A 22,616-nucleotide genomic window follows, 5' to 3' on the forward strand; every position below is an offset into this window, starting at 1 on the left:
CTACAACTGATGGACATTTGGGTTGCTTCCAAGTCTTCACTATTGTGAAGAGTGTCGCAATAAACATACATGTGCATGTGTCTTTATAGCAGCATTGATTTATAATCCTTTGGGTATATACGCAGTAATGGCATGGCTGGGTCAAATGCTATTTCTAGTTATAGATCCTTGAGGAATCACCACACTGTTTTCCACAATGGTTGAACTACTTTACAGTCCCACCAACAGTGTAAAAGTGTTCCTATTTCTCTACATCCTCTCCAGCACCTGTTGTTTCCTGACTTTTTAATGATGGCCATTCTAACTGGTGTGAGATGGTAACTCATTGTGGTTTTGATTTGCATTTCTCTGATGGCCAGTGATGAAGAGCATTTTTTCATGTGTCTGTGGGCTGCATAAATGACTTCTTTTGAGAAGTGTCTGTTCATATCCTTAGCTCACTTTTTGAGGGGGTTGTTTTTTTCTTGTAAGTTTGTTTGAGTTCTTTCTAGATTCTGGATATTAGCCCTTTGTCAGATGAGTAGATTGCAAAAATTTTCTCCCATTCTGTAGGTTGCCTGTTTACTCTGATGGTAGTTTGTTTTGCTGTGCAGAAGCTCTTTAGTTTAATTAGATCCCATTTGTTAATTTTGGCTTTCGTTGCCATTGCTTTTGGTGTTTTAGACATAAGTCCTTGCCCATGCCTATGTCCTGAAGAGTATTGCCTAGGTTTTCTTCTAGGGTTTTTATGGTTTTAGGTCCAACATTTAAGTCTTTAATCCATCTTGAATTAATTTTTGTATAAGGTATAAGGAAGGGATCCAGTTTCAGCTTTCTACATATGGCTAGCCAGTTTTCACAGCATCATTTATTAAATAGGGAATCCTTTCCCCATTTCTTGTTTATGTCAGGTTTGTCAAAGATCAGATGGTTATAGATCTGTGGTATTTTTTCTGAGGGCTCTGTTCTGTTCCATTGGTCTATATCTCCGTTTTGGTACCAGTACCATGCTGAAATGGTTACTGTGGCCTTGTAGTATAGTTTGAAGTCAGGTAACGTGATGCCTCCAGCTTTGTTCTTTTGGCTTAGGATTGTCTTGGGAATGCGTGCTCTTTTTTGGTTCCATATAAACTTTAAAGTAGTTTTTTCCAATTCTGTGAAGAAAGTCATTGGTAGCTTGATGGGGATGGCATTGAATCTATAAATTACCTTGGGCAGTATGGCCATTTACATGATATTGATTCTTCCTATCCATGAGCATGGAATGTTCTTCCATTTCTTTGTGTCCTCTTTCATTTCGTTGAGCAGTGGTTTGTAGTTCTACTTGAAGAGGTCCTTCACATCCCTTGTAAGTTGCATTCCTAGGTATTTTATTCTCTTTGAAGCAATTGTGAATGGGAGTTCACTCATGATTTGGCTCTCTGTTTGTCTGTTATTGGTGTATAAGAATGCTTGCGATTTTTGCACATTCATTTTTGTATCCTGAGACTTTGCTGAAGTTGCTTATCAGCTTAAGGAGATTTTGGGCTGAGACGATGGGGTTTTCTAAATATACTATCATGTCATCTGCAAACAGGGACAATTTGACTTCCTCTTTTCCTAATTGAATACCCTTTATTTCCTTCTCCTGCCTAATTGCCCTGGCCAGAACTTCCAACACTATCTTGAATAGGAGTGGTGACAGAGGGCATCCCTGTCTTGTGCCAGTTTTCAACGGGAATGCTTTCAGTTTTTGCCCATTCAGTATGATACTGGCTGTGGGTTTGTCATAAATAGCTCTTATTATTTAGAGATATGTCCCATCAATAACTAATTTATTGAGAGTTTTTAGCATGAAAGGCTCTTGAATTTTGTCAAAGGCCTTTTCTGCATCTATTGAGATAATCGTGTGGTTTTTTCTTTGGTTCTGTTTATATGCTGGATTACGTTTATTGATGTGCATATGTTGAACCAGCCTTGCATCCCAGGGATGAAGCTGACTTGATCATGGTGGATAAGCTTTTTGATGGGCTGCTGGATTCGGTTTGTCAGTATTTTATTGAGGATTTTTGCATTGATGTTCATCAGGGATATTGGTCTAAAATTCTCTTTTTTTGTTGTGTCTCTACCAGGCTTTGGTATCAGGATGATGCTGGCCTCATAAAATGAGTTAGGGAGGATTCCCTCTTTTTCTATTGATTGGAATAGTTTCAGAAGGAATGGTACCAGCTCCTCCTTGTACCTCTGGTAGAATTCAGCTGTGAATCCATCTGGTCCTGGACTTTTTTTGGTTGGTAGGCTATTAATTATTGCCTCAATTTCAGAGCCAGTTATTGCTCTATTCCTGGATTCAAATTCTTCCTGGTTTAGTCTTGGAAGGGTGTATGTGTCCAGGAATTTATCCATTTCTTCTAGATTTTCTAGTTTATTTGCGTAGAGGTGTTTATAGTATTCTCTCATGGTAGTTTGTATTTCTGCAGGATCAATGGTGATATCCCCTTTATCATTTTGTATTGCATCTATTTGATTCTTCTCTCTTTTCTTCTTTTATTAGTCTTGCTAGCAGTCTATCAATTTTGTTGATCTTTTCAAAAAACCAGCTCCTGGATTCATTGATTTTTTGAAGGGTTTTTTCTGTTTCTATCTCCTTGAGTTCTGCTCTGATTTTAGTTATTTCTTGCCTTCTGCTAGCTTTTGAATGTGTTTGCTCTTGCTTTTCTAGTTCTTTTAATTATAATGTTAGGGTGTCAATTTTAGATCCTTCCTGCTTTCTCTTGTGGGCATTTAGTGCTATAAATTTCCCTCTACACACTGCTTTGAATGTGTCCCAGAGATTCTGGTATGTTGTGTCTTTGTTCTCACTGGTTTCAAAGAACATCTTTATTTCTGCCTTCATTTTGTTATGTACCCAGAAGTCATTCAGGAGCAGGTTGTTCAGTTTCCATGTAGTTGAGAGGTTTTGAGTGAGTTTCTTAATCCTGAGTTCTAGTTTGATTGCGCTGTGGTCTAAGAGACAGTTTGTTACAATTTCTGTTCTTTTACATTTGCTGAGGAGTGCTTTACTTCGAACTATGTGGTCACTTTTGGAATAAGTGCGATGTGGTGCTGAGAAGAATGTATATTCTGTTGATTTGGGGAGGAGAGTTCTGTAGATGTCTATTAGGTCCACTTGGTGCAGAGCTGAGTTCAATTCCTGGATATCCTTTTTAACTTGCTGTCTCGTTGATCTGTCTAATTTTGACAGTGGGGTGTTAAAGTCTCCCATTATTATTGTGCAGGAGTCTAAGTCTCTTTGTAGGTCTCTAAGGACTTGCTTTATGAATCTGGGTGCTCCTGTATTGGGTGCATATATATTTAGGATAGTTAGCTCTTCTTGTTGAATTGATCCCTTTACCATTATTTAATGTCCTTCTTTTCTCTTTTGATCTTTGTTGGTGCAATGTCTGTTTTATCAGAGACTAGGATTGCAACCCCTGCCTTTTGTTTTCCATTTGCTTGGTGGATCTTCCTCCATCCCTTTATTTTGAGCCTATGTGTGTGTCTGCACATGAGATGGGTCTCCTGAATACAGCACACTGATGGGCCTTGACTCTTTATCCAATTTGCCAGTCTGTGTCTTTTAATTGGAGCATTTAGCCCATTTACTTTTAATGTTAATATTGTTATGTGTGAATGTGATCCTGTCATTATGATGTTACCTGGTTATTTTGCTCATTAGTTGATGCAGTTTCTTCCTAGCATTGATGGTCTTTACAATTTGGCATTTTTCTGCAGTGGCTGGTACCAGTTGTTCCTTTCTATGTTTAGTGCTTCCTTCAGGAGCTCCTGTAGGGCAGGCCTGGTGGTGACAAAATCTCTCAGCATTTGCTTGTCTGTGAAGTATTTTATTTCTCCTTCACTTATGAAGCTTAGTTTGGCTGGATATGAGATTCTGGGTTGAAAATTCTTTTCTTTAAGAATGTTGAATATTGGCCCCCACTCTCTTCTGGCTTGTAGAGTTTCTGCTGAGAGATCAGCTGTTAGTCTGATGGTCTTCCCTTTGTGGGTAACCCGACCTTTCTCTCTGGCTGCCCTTAACATTTTCTCCTTCATTTCAACTTCGGTGAATCTGACAATTATGTGTCTTGGAGTTGCTCTTCTCGAGGAGTATCTTTGTGGCGTTCTCTATATTTCCTGAATTTGAATGTTGGCCTGCCTTGCTAGGTTGGGGAAGTTCTCCTGGATAATATCCTGCAGAGTGTTTTCCAACTTGGTTCCATTCTCCCCGTCACTTTCAGGTACACCAATCAGACGTAGATTTGGTCTTTTCACATAGTCCCATATTTCTTAGAGGCTTTGTTCATTTCTTTTTACTCTTTTTTCTCTAAACGTCTCTTCTCGCTTCATTTCATTCATTTGATCTTCAATCACTGATACCCTTTCTTCCAGTTGATTGAATCAGCTACTGAAGCTTGTGCGTGCGTCACGTAGTTCTCGTGCCATGGTTTTCAGCTCCATCAGGTCATTTAAGGACTTCTCTACACTAGTTATTCTAGTTAGCCATTTGTCTAAACTTTTTTCAAGGTTTTTAGCTTCTTTGAGATGAGTTCGAACTTCCTCCTTTAGCTCAGAGAAGTTTGATCGTCTGAAGCCTTCTTCTCTCAACTCGTCAAAGTCATTCTCCAACCACTTTTGTTCTGTTGCTGGTGAGGAGCTGTGTTCCTTTGGAGGGGGAGAGGTGCTCTGATTTTTAGAATTTTCAGCTTTTCTGCTCTATTTGTTCCCCATCTTTGTGGTTTTATCTACCTTTGGTCTTTGATGATGGTGACATACAGATGGGGTTTTGGTGTGGATGTCCTTTCTGTTTGTTAGTTTTCCCTCTAACAGTCACGACCCTCAGCTGCAGGTCTGTCGGAGTTTACTGGAGGTCCACTCCAGACCCTGTTTGCCTGGGTATCAGCAGCGGAGGCTGCAGAACAGCAAATATTACTGAACAGCAAATGTTGCTGCCTGATCATTCCTCTGGAAGCTTCGTCTCAGAGGGGTACCCGGCCGTGTAGGGTGTCAGTCTGCCCCTACTGGGGGGATGCATCCCAGTTCGGCTACTCAGGAGTCAGGGACCTCTTGAGGAGGCAGTCTGTTCGTTCTCACATCTCAAACTCCGTGCTGGGAGAACCACTACTCTCTTCAAAGCTGTCAGATAGGGACATTTAAGCCTGCAGAGGTTTCTACTGCCTTTTGTTCGGGTATGCCCTGCCCCCAGAGGTGGAGTCTACAGAGGCAGGCAGGCCTCCTTGAGCTGCGGTGGGCTCCACCCAGTTTGGGCTTCTCGGCTGCTTTGTTTACCTACTCAAGCCTCAGCAATGGTGGATGCCCCTTCCCCAGCCTCACTGCCACCTTGCAGTTCGATCTCAGACTGCTGTGCTAGCAATGAGCGAGGCTCCGTGGGCATGGGACCCTCCGAGCCAGGCGCAGGATATAATCTCCTGGTGTGCTGTCTGCTAAGACCATTGGAAAAGCACAGTATTAGGGTGGGAGTGACCTGATTTTCCAGGTGCCATCTGTCACAGTTTCCCTTGGATAGGAAAGGGAATTCCCTGACTCCTTGCGCTTCCCAGGTGAGGCGATGCCTCGCCCTGCTTTGGCTCACGCTCGATGGGCTGCACCCACTGTCTGACAAGCCCCAGTGAGATGAACCTGGTACCTCAGTTGGAAATGCAGAAATCACCCATCTTCTGTGTCGCTCACGCTGGGAGCTGTAAACTGGAGCTGTTCCTATTGGGCCACCTTGGAACCTCCACTTTTTTTTTTTTTTGAGACAGATTCTCACTCTATCACCCAGGCTGGAGTGCAGTGGTGCGATCTTGGCTCACTGCAACCTCCAACTCCTGGGTTCAAGTGATTCTCCTGCCTCAGCCTCACAGGTAGCTGGGACTATAAGCACGTGCCACCATGCCCAGCTAATTTTTTTGTGTTTTTCATAGAGACAGGGTTTCACCGTGTTAACTAGGATGGTCTCATCTCCTGACCTCATGATCCGCCCACCTCAGCCTCCCAAAATGCTGGGATTACAGCCATGAGCTACCATGCCCGGCCAAAATAGACAATTCTTAAAAGAAGATATACAAATGGCCAAAAAGCATATGGAAAAATGCTCACCATCACTAATGATCAGGGAAATGCAAATCAAAACCACAGTGTGATATCACCTTCACTCCTGCAATAATGGCCATAATAAAAAAATCAAAAAATAATAGATGTTGGCGGGGATGCAATGAAAATGCAACACTTACAATCTTCACACTGTTTGTGGGAATGTAAACTAGCACAACCAAAGTGTGACGATTACTTAGGGAACTAAAAGTAGATGTACCGTTTGATCCAGCAATCCCACTGGATCTACAGGTGTCTATCCAGGGGAAAAGAAGTCATTATGCAAAAAAGATACTTCAACACACGTTCATAGGGTCACAATTTGCAATTGCAAAATCATGGAACCAGCCCAAATGCCCATCAATCAACAAGTTGATAAAGAACATGTGGTGTGTGTGTGTGTGTGTGTGTGTGTGTGTGTGTGTGTGTATGTATACATGGAATACTACTCAGCCACAAAAAGGAACAAAATAATTGCATTCGTAGCAACCTGGATGGAATTGGAGACTATTATTCTAAATGAAGTAACTCAGGAATGGAAAACCAAACGTCGCATGTTCTCACTCACATGTGGGAGCTAAGCAATGAGAACACGAAGGCATAAGAATGATACACTGGACTTTGGGGACTCGGGGGAATAAAATAAAAATTATTTTTAAAAACTTTTAAATGTTTATTGTGTATCACTGGTCTTGGAATATAACATTTAAAGCTTCTCAAATTTATTTGACCACAGAACACCTTTTGTCAAACTTCTAATTTACATAGCCTGGAAATCAATTTGGGAAAGGCTGCTGTAGTGCTCATAAAAGTTAAAACATTATCAACTATGAGAGCCCACCATTCACACTGATCCAATAGTTTTGAGAACAACGTTTTTTTCCCAACTGCTCTATTCAACTTAAGTTTTAACCAGAATAGCCCAGGTCCTCTGTGGTCCAGTAGTGTATCTGTTTTCTTCTAACATTAATATCAGTTATTCATTTTCTTAAGACACTGCATAAAGTCTCTGCTGCATAAGTCTCAAAGTAGTTGTGGGCATCCCTGTCTTGTTTCCTATTTAAATGCAAGTAGCTTCAGTACTCCAATATTTAACACAATATTTACTTTAAATTTTAGTAACTAATTTTTATCAGATTTAGGTAATTTCTTCCTACCTATATTTTACTTGGAACTTTTACTGGGAAAGACTAAATTCTAACAAATGTCCATTTTATCATATAATAAAATCACATGATTTTCACCTTTCATTTGTTCAGCAATGAAGTATACTGAAATATCCTGGTGGTAAAATATCCTTACATCCTAGAATAAACCTTACCTATTCATGCTATATTATTAATTTAGATTGCTGATGAAGTTCATTCCCTAATGCTGAAATAAGAAACGTAACTTTAAACAAACATACCTTAACTATTTGGAAAAGTAATTATGCAGCTAAAAAGACTAAGATAGGAAAAGAAATTAACACTACATAATCTGATTTACCAGAAATTTTAGTAAAATATATTTATTTTATTTTAGTCACATTCTTATTTGTATAGATTGACAAATTTCAGTTTCTTTTAGATCAAATTAATTTTCTTAATTCCTCTATGAAAGTGAAATTATGTCTTTTGTCTTCTAAAGATATATTTCAGAAGACATAAAGTATCTAAGAATATGAATAGCAACTGTGAATGTTCACAAGGCAAATTTAAGTATCAGAAAGTTGAAAGATGAAAGACAAAATAACCTAAGAATAAAAAAGTTCTTATTTAACTAATGATTCACCTAAATAATACCACCTATTTTTTTAACTTACAAGATTTTGTATTGTAATTTTCTCTGTAATCATACAAAGTGCATTCTTGTGAACTACTTTTAATACTAAAATGAATCATATAATATAACAATACAGGGAAAAGTTGCTCAAATATTCCCTATAATATGCTTGAGTCATGGGTCAGCAGATATAAATGCAAAAGAATCTTAACCATTTAATCACTGGCAAGGATGTGGAGAAAAAGGGACCCTCATACACTGTTGGTGAAAATGTAAATTAGTAAAACCATTATGAAGAACAGTTTGGAGGTTCCTCAAAAACCTAAAAATAGAGCTACCATATGATTTAGCGAACTCACTGCTGGGTATATATCCAAAACAAAGGAAATCAGTGCATCGAAAAGGTATCTGTGCTCCCACGTTGGTTGCAGCACTGTTTGCAATAGCCAAAATTCAGAAGCAAACTAAGCATCCATCAACAGATGAATGGATAAAGAAAATGTGGTACATATATACAATGGAGTACTATTCGGCCATGAAAAAAGAATGAGATCCAGTAACTTATAACAACATTAATGGAGCTGGAGATCATTACGTTAAATGAAATAAGCCAGACACGCAGACAACCATTGCATGTTCTCACTTATTTGTGAGATCCAAAAGTCAAAACAATGGAACTCATGAACACAGAGAGAAGAACGATGGCTACCAGAAGCTGGAGAGGGTAGCAGAGTATGAGAATGAGGTAAGGATGGTTAATGGGTAAAAAAAAAAAAAAAAAATAGAAAGAATGAATAAGGCCTAATATTTGATAGCACAACAGAGTGACTATAGTCAATAATAATATAACTGTACATTTTAAAATAACTAAAAGAGGCCGGGTGCAGTGGCTCATGTCTATAATCCCAGAACTTTGGGAGGCCGAAGTGGGTGGATCACCTGAGTTCAGGAGTTCGTGACCAGCCTACACAACATGGTAAAACCCCATCTCTACTAAAAATATAAAAATTAGCTGGGCATGGTGGCAAGCACCTGCAATCCCAGCTGTTTGGGAAGCTAAGGCAGGAGAATCACTTGAACCCGGGAGCTGGAGGGTGCAGTGAGCCGAGATCGTGACACTGCACTCCAGCCAGGGTGACAAGAGTGGAACTCCGTCTCAAAAAAATAAAATCAAATAACTAAAAGAGTTTAACTGGATTGTTTGTAACACAAAGGTTAAATGCTTGAGGAGATGGATACCCATTTTACATGATGTGATTATTATGCATTGCATGGCTGTATCAAAATATCTCACATACCCCATAAATACATATACCTACTGTGTACTCACAAAAATTAAAATAAAAAAATTTTAGGGTATAGCACCGTAGTTCACACCTATAATCGCAGCACTTTGGGAGGCCAAGGCAGGTGGATCACTTGAGGTCAGGAGTTCAAGACCAGCCTGGCCAACATGGTGAAACCCCGTCTCTACTAAAAATACAAAATTAGTCTGGTGTGGTGGTGCATGCCTGTAATTCCAGCTACTTGGGAGGCTGAAGTAGGAGAATCATTTGAACCTAGGAGGTGGAGGCTGCAGTGAGCTGAGATCGTGCCATTGCACTCCAGCCTAGGCAACAAGAGCGAAACTCCATCTCAAAAAAAAAAAAAAAAAATTTAATAACTGAGGAAATTTAGTTAATTTGCTTCAATATGATGCTGGTATGTATGAACTGACATACGCACCAAATTTAATCAATTTCCTCAGTTATTCCTTTTAAAATCAATCTTAGCCAATAAGCTTATGTTAGCTATTAGACTCAGATGGAAATAAGCCTTTATTATACAAAGCAATAGTCACAACTTCAAAGCCCTTTGAGTCCACTTAATAGCATCAATCTGATCCAATCTTAATAAACTCTACAGGAATTTATACCACTCTCGTTTTCATAGTGTCTATTTTTGTTTAATCAAATACTACACTATCAGATAAAATCAAAGTAAAGAACAAGAATATATAGGCCGGGCACGGTGGTTCACACCTGTAGTCTCAGCACTTTGGAAGGCTGAGGCAGGCGGATCATTTGAGGTCAGGAGTTCGAGACCAACCTGACCAACATGATGAAACCCCGTCTCTACTAAAATACAAAAATTAGCCAGGTGTGGTGGTGGGCATCTGTAATCTCAGCTACCTGGGAGGCTGAGGCAGGAGAATCACCTGAACCCAGGAGGTGGAGGTTGCAGTGAGCCAAGACCATACCACTGCACTCCAGCCTGGGCAACAGAGCAAGACTCCCCATTAAAAAAAAAAAAAAAAAAATCTATATAGAGATATATATATATATATATATATATATATGATCAGAATTCCTAATATTCTACTTACTACATTACTGCCAAGATTGTAACAATACCAATGTTAATAAAATACCTAAAGATATGAATGTATTAGATGAATTATCAACAATACTCACGCATCATTTGAGCAAGTCATAAATTCTCCCTTTATTTTGGGATGCCATGAGCCAGTATGAAGCATTGCTGTATGACCCTTAAAAATAAAGACAAAGGAAAAAAAAAAGATGTTTTAAAAAGGTAAAAAATAAACTGACTAGAAACTGACATGTCATTTTTAAATGTAAAAATGCTTAGTTCCCCCAAAAGGGCACCATTTTAATTATAAACCTATATTATTTTATCCCAATTTTCTCTCATAACATGCTTCGTTTATTTCACTTTAATTCTTTGTGTACCCCCTGTGCCCACCTCAGGAATTAACTCAGTGCTTGTATGTAACAGGTGCTTAGTAAGGTGGGAAATGGAGAGGAAAATGACATCCTTTCTTTAGAAGAAAAAAAGAAAGGTAAAGCCATAATAAGAAAGACAGGTCCTTCTTCAAAGATCATAACTCCTTTCTTCAATGGAAGAGAATCAAGAATAGAAAGCATTTACAAACAAGCAAGGTGAAGGCAAGAGATTGGAAGGGAAATCCCTATTGCCTAAAAATGTGTCAACAACCTTGATTCTACGATGCCTCTGTAAAAATAAGTATGTGAGAAAAGGAAGAATACATTTTAAATGATTGAGGAAAATTAGCTCCACTAAGTATAGAGAATATAAAAACACTATAATTAAAACAATGTGATGCTGATATATATAAACTGACATATACACCAAATCAACTAGAGTACATAGCAAACATAAACACACACGTATACACAAATGCATAATTTCCTCTTAGGCAGTAAAGTCAGCTAGAGTGGTCTCATACAGCAAGTCAGATTTACGTGGGACAGAAAAGAGCCTGGTCTTTTTTAGTATAATAACTGCAGTATCTCTTACCGTGACACAGTCCAAAATAAAACTATGATTAAAGAAGTAAAATGTACATATTTAAGTGACTTACAAGAAAAATAACAGTAACTCTCTGGAAAGATACATGGGCCTGGAGATCATCTTCAGCCAAAGTTGCCTACAATGCCTCAAATAGTATCTGGCCAAGGCCTGACATTCTGTTCATGTTTACAGAATACAAATGAGGGGAGGTGGAGACTCTTAGCCATGTGGGTGGCATGAATTGAACCAATACCTGGAATGACTAGACGGCAAGTCTGAGATCTCATTTTCCACCCCTGAACTCACGGCTTGCACATCCAACTATCTACTTGACATTTCTATCTGCATATCATAGGCATCTCGAACACAATAGGTAGAGGGAAAATCTTGATTCTTTCTGCCCACTTTATTTTCAATCAGTTTCTTTCCTAGTAGCTCAAGCTAAAAATGTGGGAGTTGTTCTTAAATATTCCCATAACCATAGTCCTAAAACCTCCTGTCTACACAGATTCAATCCACCAGCTATTCTTGACAATTCTATCCAAAATACATTCTATTTCTATTCACTTTCTAAAATCTATTCACTTTTCTCTTTTTCATCACTATCACTTATTCTCTCACAACATTCTCTCATGCTTCTATATCAGTTAATATGTACTGTAACAGGTTATTAGTCTCTCTGCTTTTTCTTTTTTTTTCTTGACACAGGGGTCTCAGTCACCAAGGCTGGGGTGCAGTGGCATGTTTACAGCTTACTGTAACCTTGGCCTCCCAGGCTCAAGTGATCCTCCTGCCTCAGCCTCCCAAGTGACTGGGATTACAGGCATGAGCCACCATGCCTGGCTAATTTTTGTATTTTTTGTAGAGACAGGGTCTCACCATGTTGCCCAGGCTGGTTTTGAACTCCTGGGATCAAGTGATCCGCTCGTCTCGCCTCCCAAAGTGCTGGGATTACAGGAGTGAGCCACTGCGCCCACCTCTGCTTTCATTTTACCTCATGTGCTCTACATAGCAATCAGTATAATCCCTTAAAAATATAGTTCTAACATAGGAATAGAAAACCAAACACTGCATGTTCTCACAAGTGGGAGCTGAACGATAAGAACACATGGACACACTGTCGGGGGAACAGCATGAACTGGGGCCTCTCGGGGGTGCGGGTGGAAGGAAGGAGAACAGGAAGAATAAGTAATGGATGCTGGGCTTAATACCTAGGTGATGGGTTGATCTGTGCAGCAAATCACCATGACACACATTTACCTATATAACAAATCTGCATATCCTGCACACGTACCCTAGAACTTAAAATAAAAGTTAATGGAAAAAAATACATAAATACATACATATATGTAGATATACATATACATATATATATATATATGTAGTTCTAAATATGCTATAATGTCGGCACAGTGGCTCACAACTATAATCCCAGCACTTCTGGGAGGCTGAGGCAGAACAATCACTTAAGGTCTGTAGTTTGACATCAGCCTGGGCAACAGAGTGAGATCCTGTCTCTACAAAAACTAAAAATAAAAACTTAGCTGAGTGTGGGATAGACATCTATAGTTCCAGCTACTTAGAAGACTAAAGTGGGAGGATCTCTTGAACCCAGGAGTTGGAGGTTACAGTGAGCTACAACTGCACCAGTATACTCCAGCCTAGGTGACAGGGTCAGACACCATCTCAAAATAAATAAACTGATCAATTTAATCAAATTAAAATGCCACTTAACCTTTTACTGGCTTTATGACCTCTTATACAGTGCGATGGTTAATAATGAGTGTCAACTTGATTGGATTGAAGGATACAAAGTATTGATCCTGGGGGTGTCTGTGGGGGTGTTGCCAAAGGAGATTAACATTTGAGTCAGTGGGCTGGGAAAGGCAGACCCACCCTTAATCTGGGTGGGCACAATCTGATCAGCTGCCAGCTCGGCTAGAATATAAGCAGGCAGAAAAATGTCTACGTCTTTCTCCCATGCTGGATGTTTCCTGCCCTCGAACATCGGACTCCAAGTTCTTCAGTTTTGGTGCACAGACTACCTTCCTTGCTCCTCAGCTTGCATATGTCCTATTGTGGGACTTTGCGATCATGTGAGCTAATACTTGATAAACTCCCCTGTATGTATATTCCATTAGTTCTGTCCCTCTAGGGAACCCTAATATACACAGTCCACAACGAATTTTATTTTCTGGCTCCATGTTCCTTCCAACTTCACTTATTTTGTGTTCCCTCATGCCCAACACATACCAGCCACTTCTTTCCTTTCAGATCCTCCAATATGCTCAGCTCTGCTCCATATCAGGGCCTTCTTATATGCTTTCCCATATGCTGGAAAGCTCTTTTTTCCACTTTCTCATGACTGGCTCCTTCTCGTTATTTCAATCTCAGTTTACATGGCACCCGCTCAAATAAGTATTCCCTGGTCCTCTATGTAAGTAAACATGGCCCACCACATTGTTCTTTACCTTAGTACCTGTGCATTTCCTTAATAATAGCCATCATAGTTTGTGATTCTTTATTCATTTTTTGACTTTTGGAAAAGGGTTAACATTTTACATATTCACACAAAAAAATAATTTAATATAAACAGGAACAAATCAACCTTACATTTCAAATTAGTAACACGTATACTGAAAGAATAAACAGAAGGGAATACCCCAGATAACTATCTACCCTGTAAGTGGGTTGATGGCCCCCAAAAAGGTATGTCCATATTCTAATCCCAAGAACATGTAAACATGACCTTATTTTGGGAAAGGTTATTTGCAGATATAATTAAGAATCTCGGCTGGGTGCGGTGCCTCATGCCAGTAATCCCAGCTCTTTGGGAGGCCAAGATAGGCGGATCGCTTGAGCTCAGGAGTTCGAGACCAGCCTGGGCAACATGGTGAAACCCCATCTCTACAAAAAAAAGAAAAAAAAATTATCCAGGCATGGTGGCACAAAACGGTAGTCACAGCTACTTGGAAGGCTGAGATGGGAGGTTCTCTTGGGCCCAAGAGGTCAAGGCTGCAGTGAACCATTATTACACCACTGCACTTCAGCATGGGCAAGAGAGCAAGACCCTGTCTCAAAAAAAAAAAAAAAATCTAGATGCGATTCTGTGCAGGCTCTAAATCCAACAGCAAATGTCCTTATAAGAGATAGAAGAGGGCTGGGTGTGGTGGATCACACCTGTAATCTCAACACCTTGGGAGGCCAATGCAGGCAGATAACTTGAGCTCAGTTAGAGACCAGCCTAGGCAAGATGGCTAAACCCCATCTCCACAAAAAATACAAAAATTAGCCAGGTGTGCTGGCAGGTGCCTGTAGTCCCAGTTATTTGGGAGGCTGAGGTGGAGGATGGCTTGAGCCCAGGAGATGGAGACTGCAATGAACCGAGATCACACCACTACACTCCAGCCTGGGCAACATTATGAGACCCTGTTTCAAGAAAAAAAAATTTTTTTTTAAGAAAAAAAGAGAAGAGAAAAAGACAAAAAGAGAAGGCTATGTAAAGACAGAGGCAGAGAATGGAGGTATATAGCCACAAGCCAAGGAATACCCCGAGTTACCACAAGCTGAAAAAGGCAAGAAAGGGCATTCTTGCCTAGAGCCAACATTCTTACCAACACCTTGATTTCAGCCTTCTGGCCTCTGTAATAGTAAAAGAATAAATTTCTGTTGTTTTAAGCCACCAAGTTTATAGTAATTAGTTAAAACAGCCCAGGAACTTGGTATATATTCTCAAAGACCAAAAGAACTGTAAATAAATATTGAATTCTAATTAATACATTTGCTTCTTTTTTGCAGTGGTATACATTAGCAATTCTGAAACTGCCTTCAATATAATGAAGAACTAAGCCAAGGAGGAAATGTGTTGGGGATAATTGGAGTAAGGTTTAGCCCTGTTGGAGAAGATAGTTACAAAAGTGAAAAGGCGGAAGACTAGAATGAACTCTCTGATGTTAAATAGAAATTAAGGGTATCAATGTGAACTCATGATTTTTAATAGGTAGATAAAATTGTTGTATTTGTACATATGTGTTAGTTATTCTCTAATTCTGTATGTTAAGAATGTCTAGAAGTAATATATTCCAGCAAAACTAACACAGAGATCCTGGTCTCTAACAATCACCTCCCCTTAAAAGGAACCAGGGCTTCTTGCAAAAATTATTGATTATAGAAATGGGGTAGGAAAGGAGCAAGATGAACGTGGAACATTTTGTTGTATTAAAAAAAAAAAAAGGAAGTACTACAAAGATGATGGAGACATGTTAAAAGGATAAAGCACATGTTGAAGAACCTTCTGCTGGCTAAATCTGGAATAGTCAGGGCATCAAGATAAATAATGATAGTAACGAATTATAAACCATTCACTAAAACAAGGACCATTGAGTGTATACTAATATAATAAATATACAAACAAAGCTCTTCCTTTTAGTAGAACGCTACTGATAAACATAAAATGAATGATGGAGTTAAAAGATCACCATTCTGCAATCATCACAGTAATAACTGATTCAGGAAAGAATTATCAATAGATGCTAAAATTGAGGAGAAAAGTTTGGAAATGAATATTTACAAAGTCTCAAAATCTCCCTGCAAATTACTTAGTAATTTTATAGTGGAAAAACCTGGTAGACACCACCTTAAACAAGTGATCTAGGTTAACATCACCAATGCAAGGACAAACTGAAACTGACATCACATACTTCCTGGTATGATGAAGAAAGGAGGACACAATATCATTTCTGTCATAGTCCTTCTAAAAATGCATAACCTAATTCAAACTATGAGGTAAAATCAAATTCTATATTTTATCAAATCACTGACCTGCAGTCCTCAAAAAATGTCAAGGAAAAATAAAGACCAAATAATGCAGAGAAGCCATTCCCAATTAAAGGAGACAACAGATATGATGACTATATACAATGTGTGATCCTGATCAGAGCCTGGAACTGGTGAAAAAAATCATTATAGAGATTGTTGAGATAATCAATGAAACATGAATGTGGAATGTAATTTAGATAATAATATGTTATCAATGTTAAATTCATGGCTATCCACCAGGCATGGTAACTTGTGCCTGGTAGTCCCAGCTACTAGGGAGGCTGAGGCAGAATGATTGCTTGAGCCCAGGGATTCTAATCCAGCCTGGGCATCAAAGCGAGACCCTGTCTCTTAAAAAAGAAAATTATGATTATGTATGAAAATGTATTGTTATTAGGAAAACCTCACTGAAGAATTCAGGAATAAAAGAGCATGATGTTTACAACTTACTTTCAAAAGTTGAAAATTAAACACACATATATGTAATTTATATGCATATGCATATATATATATATGAGTGTGTATATACAGGTGGGATAGGAAGGTGGGTTAGTTTGTGTTAGTTGAGGGAGGAATGGGAAGGGGTAAGGTGAAAATAAAGCAATGAGACAAAATGTTAGCAATTGGTAAATCTGAAAAAGTTATAAAGAAGCTTTATACCCCTTTTAACAGCTATTCTTTAAGTTTAAAATTATACCAAAATACATAATTTTATTAAGGTTTTTTTGGGGGGTGGGGGTGTTTGTTTACAGATGAGGGTCTCATTCTGGTGCTGAGGCTCAAGTGCAGTGGTGCGACCACCAAAGCTCACGGCAGCCTCAACCTCCTGAATTCAAGAGATCCTCCCACCTCACCCTCCCAAGTAGCTGGGACTACAAGGCAAGCACCACTACACGAAGCTGTTTTTTTATTTGTTGTAGAGATGTGGTTTCTGCTATGCTGCACAGGCTGGAAACTAAATACTTTTTAAAAAATATTCTGGTTGCCCAGTGAAGGAAAGTCTGTTTAAAAAAAAAAAGAATCTATAGGGCTGCTCAGTGAAGGAAAGCCTGATGAAAAACGAGAAAAAAAAAGAATTTATAGGTCCAACTGGGAAGATGTTAATGTGAGTCATGCGAAGATCAACAGTGGCTTTGACTAGAGAGCAGCACTAAGTGTTGACAAGTGAGTACACATTCTTTACAAGTGCACACAGAAAATTCACTAAAATATTCTAAGTAACAAAACACACTTCATCAGATATTTTAAAAATTAAAATTATTCAAAGTATGTTTCCAAGGGCTGGGTGTGATGGCTCATGCCTACAATCCCAGTACTTTGGGAGGCTGCTGAGGTGGGAGGATCACTTGAGGCCAGAAATTTTTTGTTTTTTTTTTTTTTTTTAATTTTTTTTAAAGTATGTTTCTAGATCATAAGAGAATTAAATTAGAAGCCAATAAGAAAAAAGTCTCAAATATTTGTATATTTAAACACCACACTAACAACCCATGGGTCAAAAAGGTAATCCCAAGTGAAGTGAATAAAAATGAAAATATAACATCTGAAAGTTGTGGGACACAGTTAAAGAAATGCTTAGAGCATTTCTATTAGAAAATAAGAAAAGTCTCAAATTAATAATTAAAGCATCCATCTTAAAATATTAGAAAAAGAAGGCAAGTAGGAGAAAATAAGTCAATAAAGTTGATAAACTTTTAGCCAGAACAAGAAAAGGAGAGAAAGAGAGAGAAGACACAAATTACCAACCAATTCAGGGAAAATTAGGAGATATATCACTACTGACCCCAAAGAAATATTACTATTATAATAACCTTATGCACATAAATTTGGTAACTTAGAGGAAGGAAGAACTTGAACAGTCCTAATATCCACTAAATATACTGAATTCATAGTTAAAAGCTTTCAAAAACAGAAAAGAAAACCCCAGCCCAGTTGGCTATACTGGCAAACTCTACCAAACATTTGAGGAAGACGTAACATCACTTTTTCACAACAGTTTCCCCAAAACAGAATTGGATGGTACACTTCCAAATTCATTTTATGAAGCTACCATTACCCTGATACCAAAATCAAGTACAATATGACATAAGAAAGCTACAAAACAACATCCCTCATCAACATAAAAGCTAAGACCTTTGAAAAAATATTAAACTAGTTTCTAAAAGGAATAGTACATTGCAACCAAGAAGGCTTTGTTCCAAGAATACAAGTCTGGTTTAACAATCAAAAATCAATGTAATTAACCACATTAACATAATAAGATAAAAATTCAGAAAAGGCATTCGACAAAACTCAACATCCATTCATGATAAAAACTCTCAGCCAATCAGTGATAGAAAAGAACTTACTCAACTTGATAAAGCATATTGTCTCAGTCAGCTAGGGCTGCTATAACAAAAGACCATAGACTGGGTGGCTTAACCACCATACATGTATTTCTCATAATTCTGGAAGCTGGTGAGGGATCTCTTCCTGGCTTGCAGATGGGCCACTTTCTCCTGTATCTTCATATGGTCAGGAGACAGGAGGCTCTGGTATCTATTCCTTTTTTTCAGAAGGGCACTAATCGCATCATAGAGAATCCACCCTCATGACCTCACCTAAACCTAATTACCTCCCAAAGGCTCCCACCTCCTATAATATAATATTGGAGGTGATGGCTTCAATATATAAATTTTGGGGGGACACAAACATTCAGTCCATAAAAGGTAGGTACAAAAAACCTACAGTTAACGACATATTTAATGGTAAAAGACCAAATATTTTCTCTAAATGTCAGGTTTTAAGCAAAGATACCTGACCCCACCACATTCACATTCAATGTCAATCTGGAAGTCCTAATAAGTACAATACGGCAAGAAAAAAAAAAAAGGCATTCGGATTATAAAAGGAGAAATAAAACATTCATTCCAAGACACAATGACCATTTATGTAGAAAATCCCAAGGAATCTATAAAAAAACAACATTCAAAAAAATCAATAAAATTTCTATGCACTACCAATGACAGTCAGAAACCAAAAAATATTTTAAAGTCCTATTTGTAATAACTCAAAAAAACAAAATGCTTAGGTATAAATCTAATATCAGGATCCCTATGTTGATATACTATAAAATGTATACAAAAGAAACAGAAGGCCTAAATAAGTAGGGAGATATACTATGCTGATGAATCAGAAACCTCAATATAGTGAAAACATCAATTCTCCAAATTATCTTTAGACTCAATATAATTCCAAAGAAAATCCCAACAGGGTGATCTTGTGGAAGTAGAGACTTAGCATGATAGTTACCAGTGTCTAAGAAGTGTAGGGGAGGGGGGAAGATAAAGAGAAATCAGTTGATAGGTTCAAACATACAGTTAGAAGGAATAAGTTCTCATGTTTGACAGCACAGTAGGGTGACTATAATTAATAACCATGTCTCACATATTCTAAAATAGCTAGAAGGGAGAACTAGAAATCTTCTCAGCACATAGAAACAATAAATGTTCAAGGTAATGGATACCTCAAATACCGAACTTGATTACATATTCTCTGCATACAACAAAATATCACATGTACCCCATAAATATGTGCAAAAAGAATGTATCCACAAAATAATTCTAACAAGATTATTTGTAGATATAGACAGGGTGATTCTAAAATTTACATGAAAAAGTAAAGAAATTAGAATAGTCAAAAACATTTTTAAAAAGAAAAAAAAAGTTGGAAAACACCCTACCAAATTTAAATTTAAGTTTGTTAATATGTAAGAAATATTTAAAATCTGTAGTAGTAGAAGGACCGGCCGAGCCCTGGGTGTGGGACAGAGTGTGTGTGTGTGTGTGTGTGTGTGTGTGTGTGTGTGTCCCCAAGGGCAGGAAGGTGGCAAAGGGAGGTGAATCCAAGTGGGTGGAGGGAAGGGAAAGGTGGGAAGAGAAAAAGGTGGGAGGAGGACCAAGTGGGAGGGTGGTGGCTCACTCAGGACCCACCGGGGGCAGCACAATGAGGCGAGTGACCCTGTTCCTGAATGGCAGCTCCAAGAACGGAAAGGTGGTTGCTGTATACGGAACCTTATCTGATTTGCTTTCTGTGGCCAGCAGTAAACTCGGCATAAAAGCCACCAGTGTGTACAATGAGAAAGGTGGACTGATTGATGATATTGCTTTGATCAGGGATGATGACGTTTTGTGTGTGAGGGAGAGCCATTTATTGATCTTCAGACAGATTCTAAGCCTCCTGAAGGACTGTTAGGATTCCACATAGAATGGCTAACATTAAATGTTGGAGGGAGGTACTTTACAACTACACGGAGCACTTTAGTGAATAAAGAACCTGACAGTATGCTGGCCCACATGCTTAAGGACAGAGGTATCTGGAGAAATAAGCAAGATCACAGAGGAACTTTCTTAATTAACCCAAGTCCTGAGTACTTTGAACCCATTTTGAACTACTTGTGTCATGGACAGCTCATTGTAAATGATGGCATTAATTTATTGGGTGTGTTAGAAGAAGCAAGATTTTTTGGTATTGACTCACTGATTGAACACCTAGAAATGGCAATAACGAATTCTCAACCACCAGAGGATCATTCACCAATATCTCAAAAGGAATTTGTCCAATTTTTGCTAGCAACTCCAACCAAGTCAGAACTGTGATGCCCGAGTTTGAACTTCAGTGGTGCTGATCTTTCTCGTTAGGACCTTCGATACATTAACTTCAAAATGGCCAATTTAAGCTGCTGCAATCTTGCACATGCAAATCTTTACTGTGCAAATCTTGAATGAGCTGATCTCTTTGGATCAGTGTTTGACTGTGCAAATCTCCAGGGAGTCAAGATGCTCTGTTCTAATGCAGAAGGAGCATCCCTGAAACTGTGTAATTTGGAGGATCCTTCTGGTCTTAAAGCCAATTTAGAAGGTGCTAATCTGAAAGGTGTGGATATGGAAGGAAGTCAGATGACAGGAATTAACCTGAGAGCGGCTACCTTAAAAAATGCAAAGTTGAAGAACTGTAACCTCAGAGGAGCAACTCTGGCAGGAACCGATTTAGAGAACTGTGATCTGTCTGGGTGTGATCTTCAAGAAGCCAGCTTGAGAGGGTCCACCGTGAAGGGAGCTATATTTGAAGAGATGCTGACACCACTATACATGTCGCAAAATGTCAGATGAGAATTTTAGGGGCTGGAGGAAGATGTACAAGATGAAAACGTTTTTCTTATCACTTTTCTTTCTCCACCCACTCAGTTGTCTAGAAGAAGTAACACTGTAAGGAAATTTTTAAAAAACATTGAGAGAATTATGCTTGCTCTCAATGGTGCATAAGGGAAAAAATTGACTTTTTTTCCATATTCTGATTTTTAACAGAAAAGCACTCATTAATAGGTATAGAGAAACTAGATATTGCTGCCTTTTGAATGGGGTAGGGGGGTTCCACTCAATACCAGAGGCAAGTTCCACTCAATACCAGACCAAGCAATTCTATTTACACTATTAGCCTAGTTTTCCCATACAATCAGCACAAGCATAGGAAGATACTTCAAAACCAAAAAACCAAAGTACATCATTAATATTCATTTAATTCCAGTACCAAATAATTTACATAAGGCCAGCTTAGAAATCGATATTAAATCCACATCTACTGCAATCAAAGCTTATAAAATATGAATGAATATGGTAGAGTTGCCTGATAAAAGGCAATGTAATATATTGCAGGTAGAACCATACAGTGGGTAATGAGGAATTTTAAACAGACATTTGATTACAGCCACCAGTAAATATATATAAAGTAAAAATAAAGGCATTTGGCTGATCCAAAGTGTAATACCAATCAGTCAGCACCTGTGATTCTTTTACTTATATTTTTTGGGTTTTTTTAAAACAAATTTCAGCCCCATTTTGAGTCATTATCTCTCTGCAGCAGCAGAGGAAAGGCCTGTACCTCCCTACCAATGACCTGGTGTCCTTGTATCTACCCCAAGAGCAGGGATGCTAGTTGTGTCCAAATGGGTTCTCAATTCTACAGGATCATCAACATGAGGCAAGGAATCACTGAAAATCACTTTTGTCTCCTTTAGGAGAATGACATATCTTTAGTATTTTTGTGCTTATTCTTCTATATCTACATATGCAAAGCTTTCCTTAACAGTACAGGGTACATATGCATAGTAGGAAGAGATCGGAACTTTACAAGTGAAGGAGAGTAACTTCAGAAATGAATTATTTTCTTTGCTTTATTACTTTTACCAAGACAGAAAAGTATTGTATTGAGAGATAATCTATTTCCATAATCAGTATGTCTCTAAATTATATTTAAATCATTTCATTCTATACTATATTTTCAGGAATTACAGAATATGCTATTCATTCACTTGAAGGTACCTCTGTAGAAATAACCTAAAACTGCAGAAGATCTGTAAGAGCTAAACATGGTGTGCTTAGAAACTGCAGATTTTAGATCTAATGTATACTGCATTAATAAACGATATAAAGTGTTGAAAAGGGAAAAAAAACCTACAGTAATCAAGACAGAATGGTACTGTATCAGAAAAAGGATAAACACATACCCGTAAAACACAAGGGAAAGCTCCAAAACAAACTCACTCAAATATCATCAACTATTGATATTTAATATTTGACAAAGATGCAAAGGAA

The 22,616-nt window shown here is 38.3% G+C and overlaps 1 protein-coding gene and 1 pseudogene across 4 annotated transcripts in view; one reads left to right on the top strand and one right to left on the bottom strand.

The window, feature by feature from the left end:
• WDR70 (WD repeat domain 70) overlaps positions 1 to 22,616 on the bottom strand; it is a 394,244-nt gene that overhangs the window by 249,779 nt on the left and 121,849 nt on the right. For all 4 annotated transcript variants that reach the window (XM_055246343.2, XM_055246344.2, XM_055246345.2 and 1 more), the window contains one exon: positions 10,308 to 10,384. In XM_055246343.2, the coding sequence (XP_055102318.1) occupies positions 10,308 to 10,384 (77 nt within the window). The remainder of the gene's footprint in view (positions 1 to 10,307; positions 10,385 to 22,616) is intronic.
• On the top strand, positions 19,686 to 21,134 carry LOC129464893 (BTB/POZ domain-containing protein KCTD9-like; annotated as a pseudogene).

Source organism: Symphalangus syndactylus, chromosome 16, assembly GCF_028878055.3.
Source record: "Symphalangus syndactylus isolate Jambi chromosome 16, NHGRI_mSymSyn1-v2.1_pri, whole genome shotgun sequence".
Lineage (NCBI taxonomy): Eukaryota > Metazoa > Chordata > Mammalia > Primates > Hylobatidae > Symphalangus > Symphalangus syndactylus.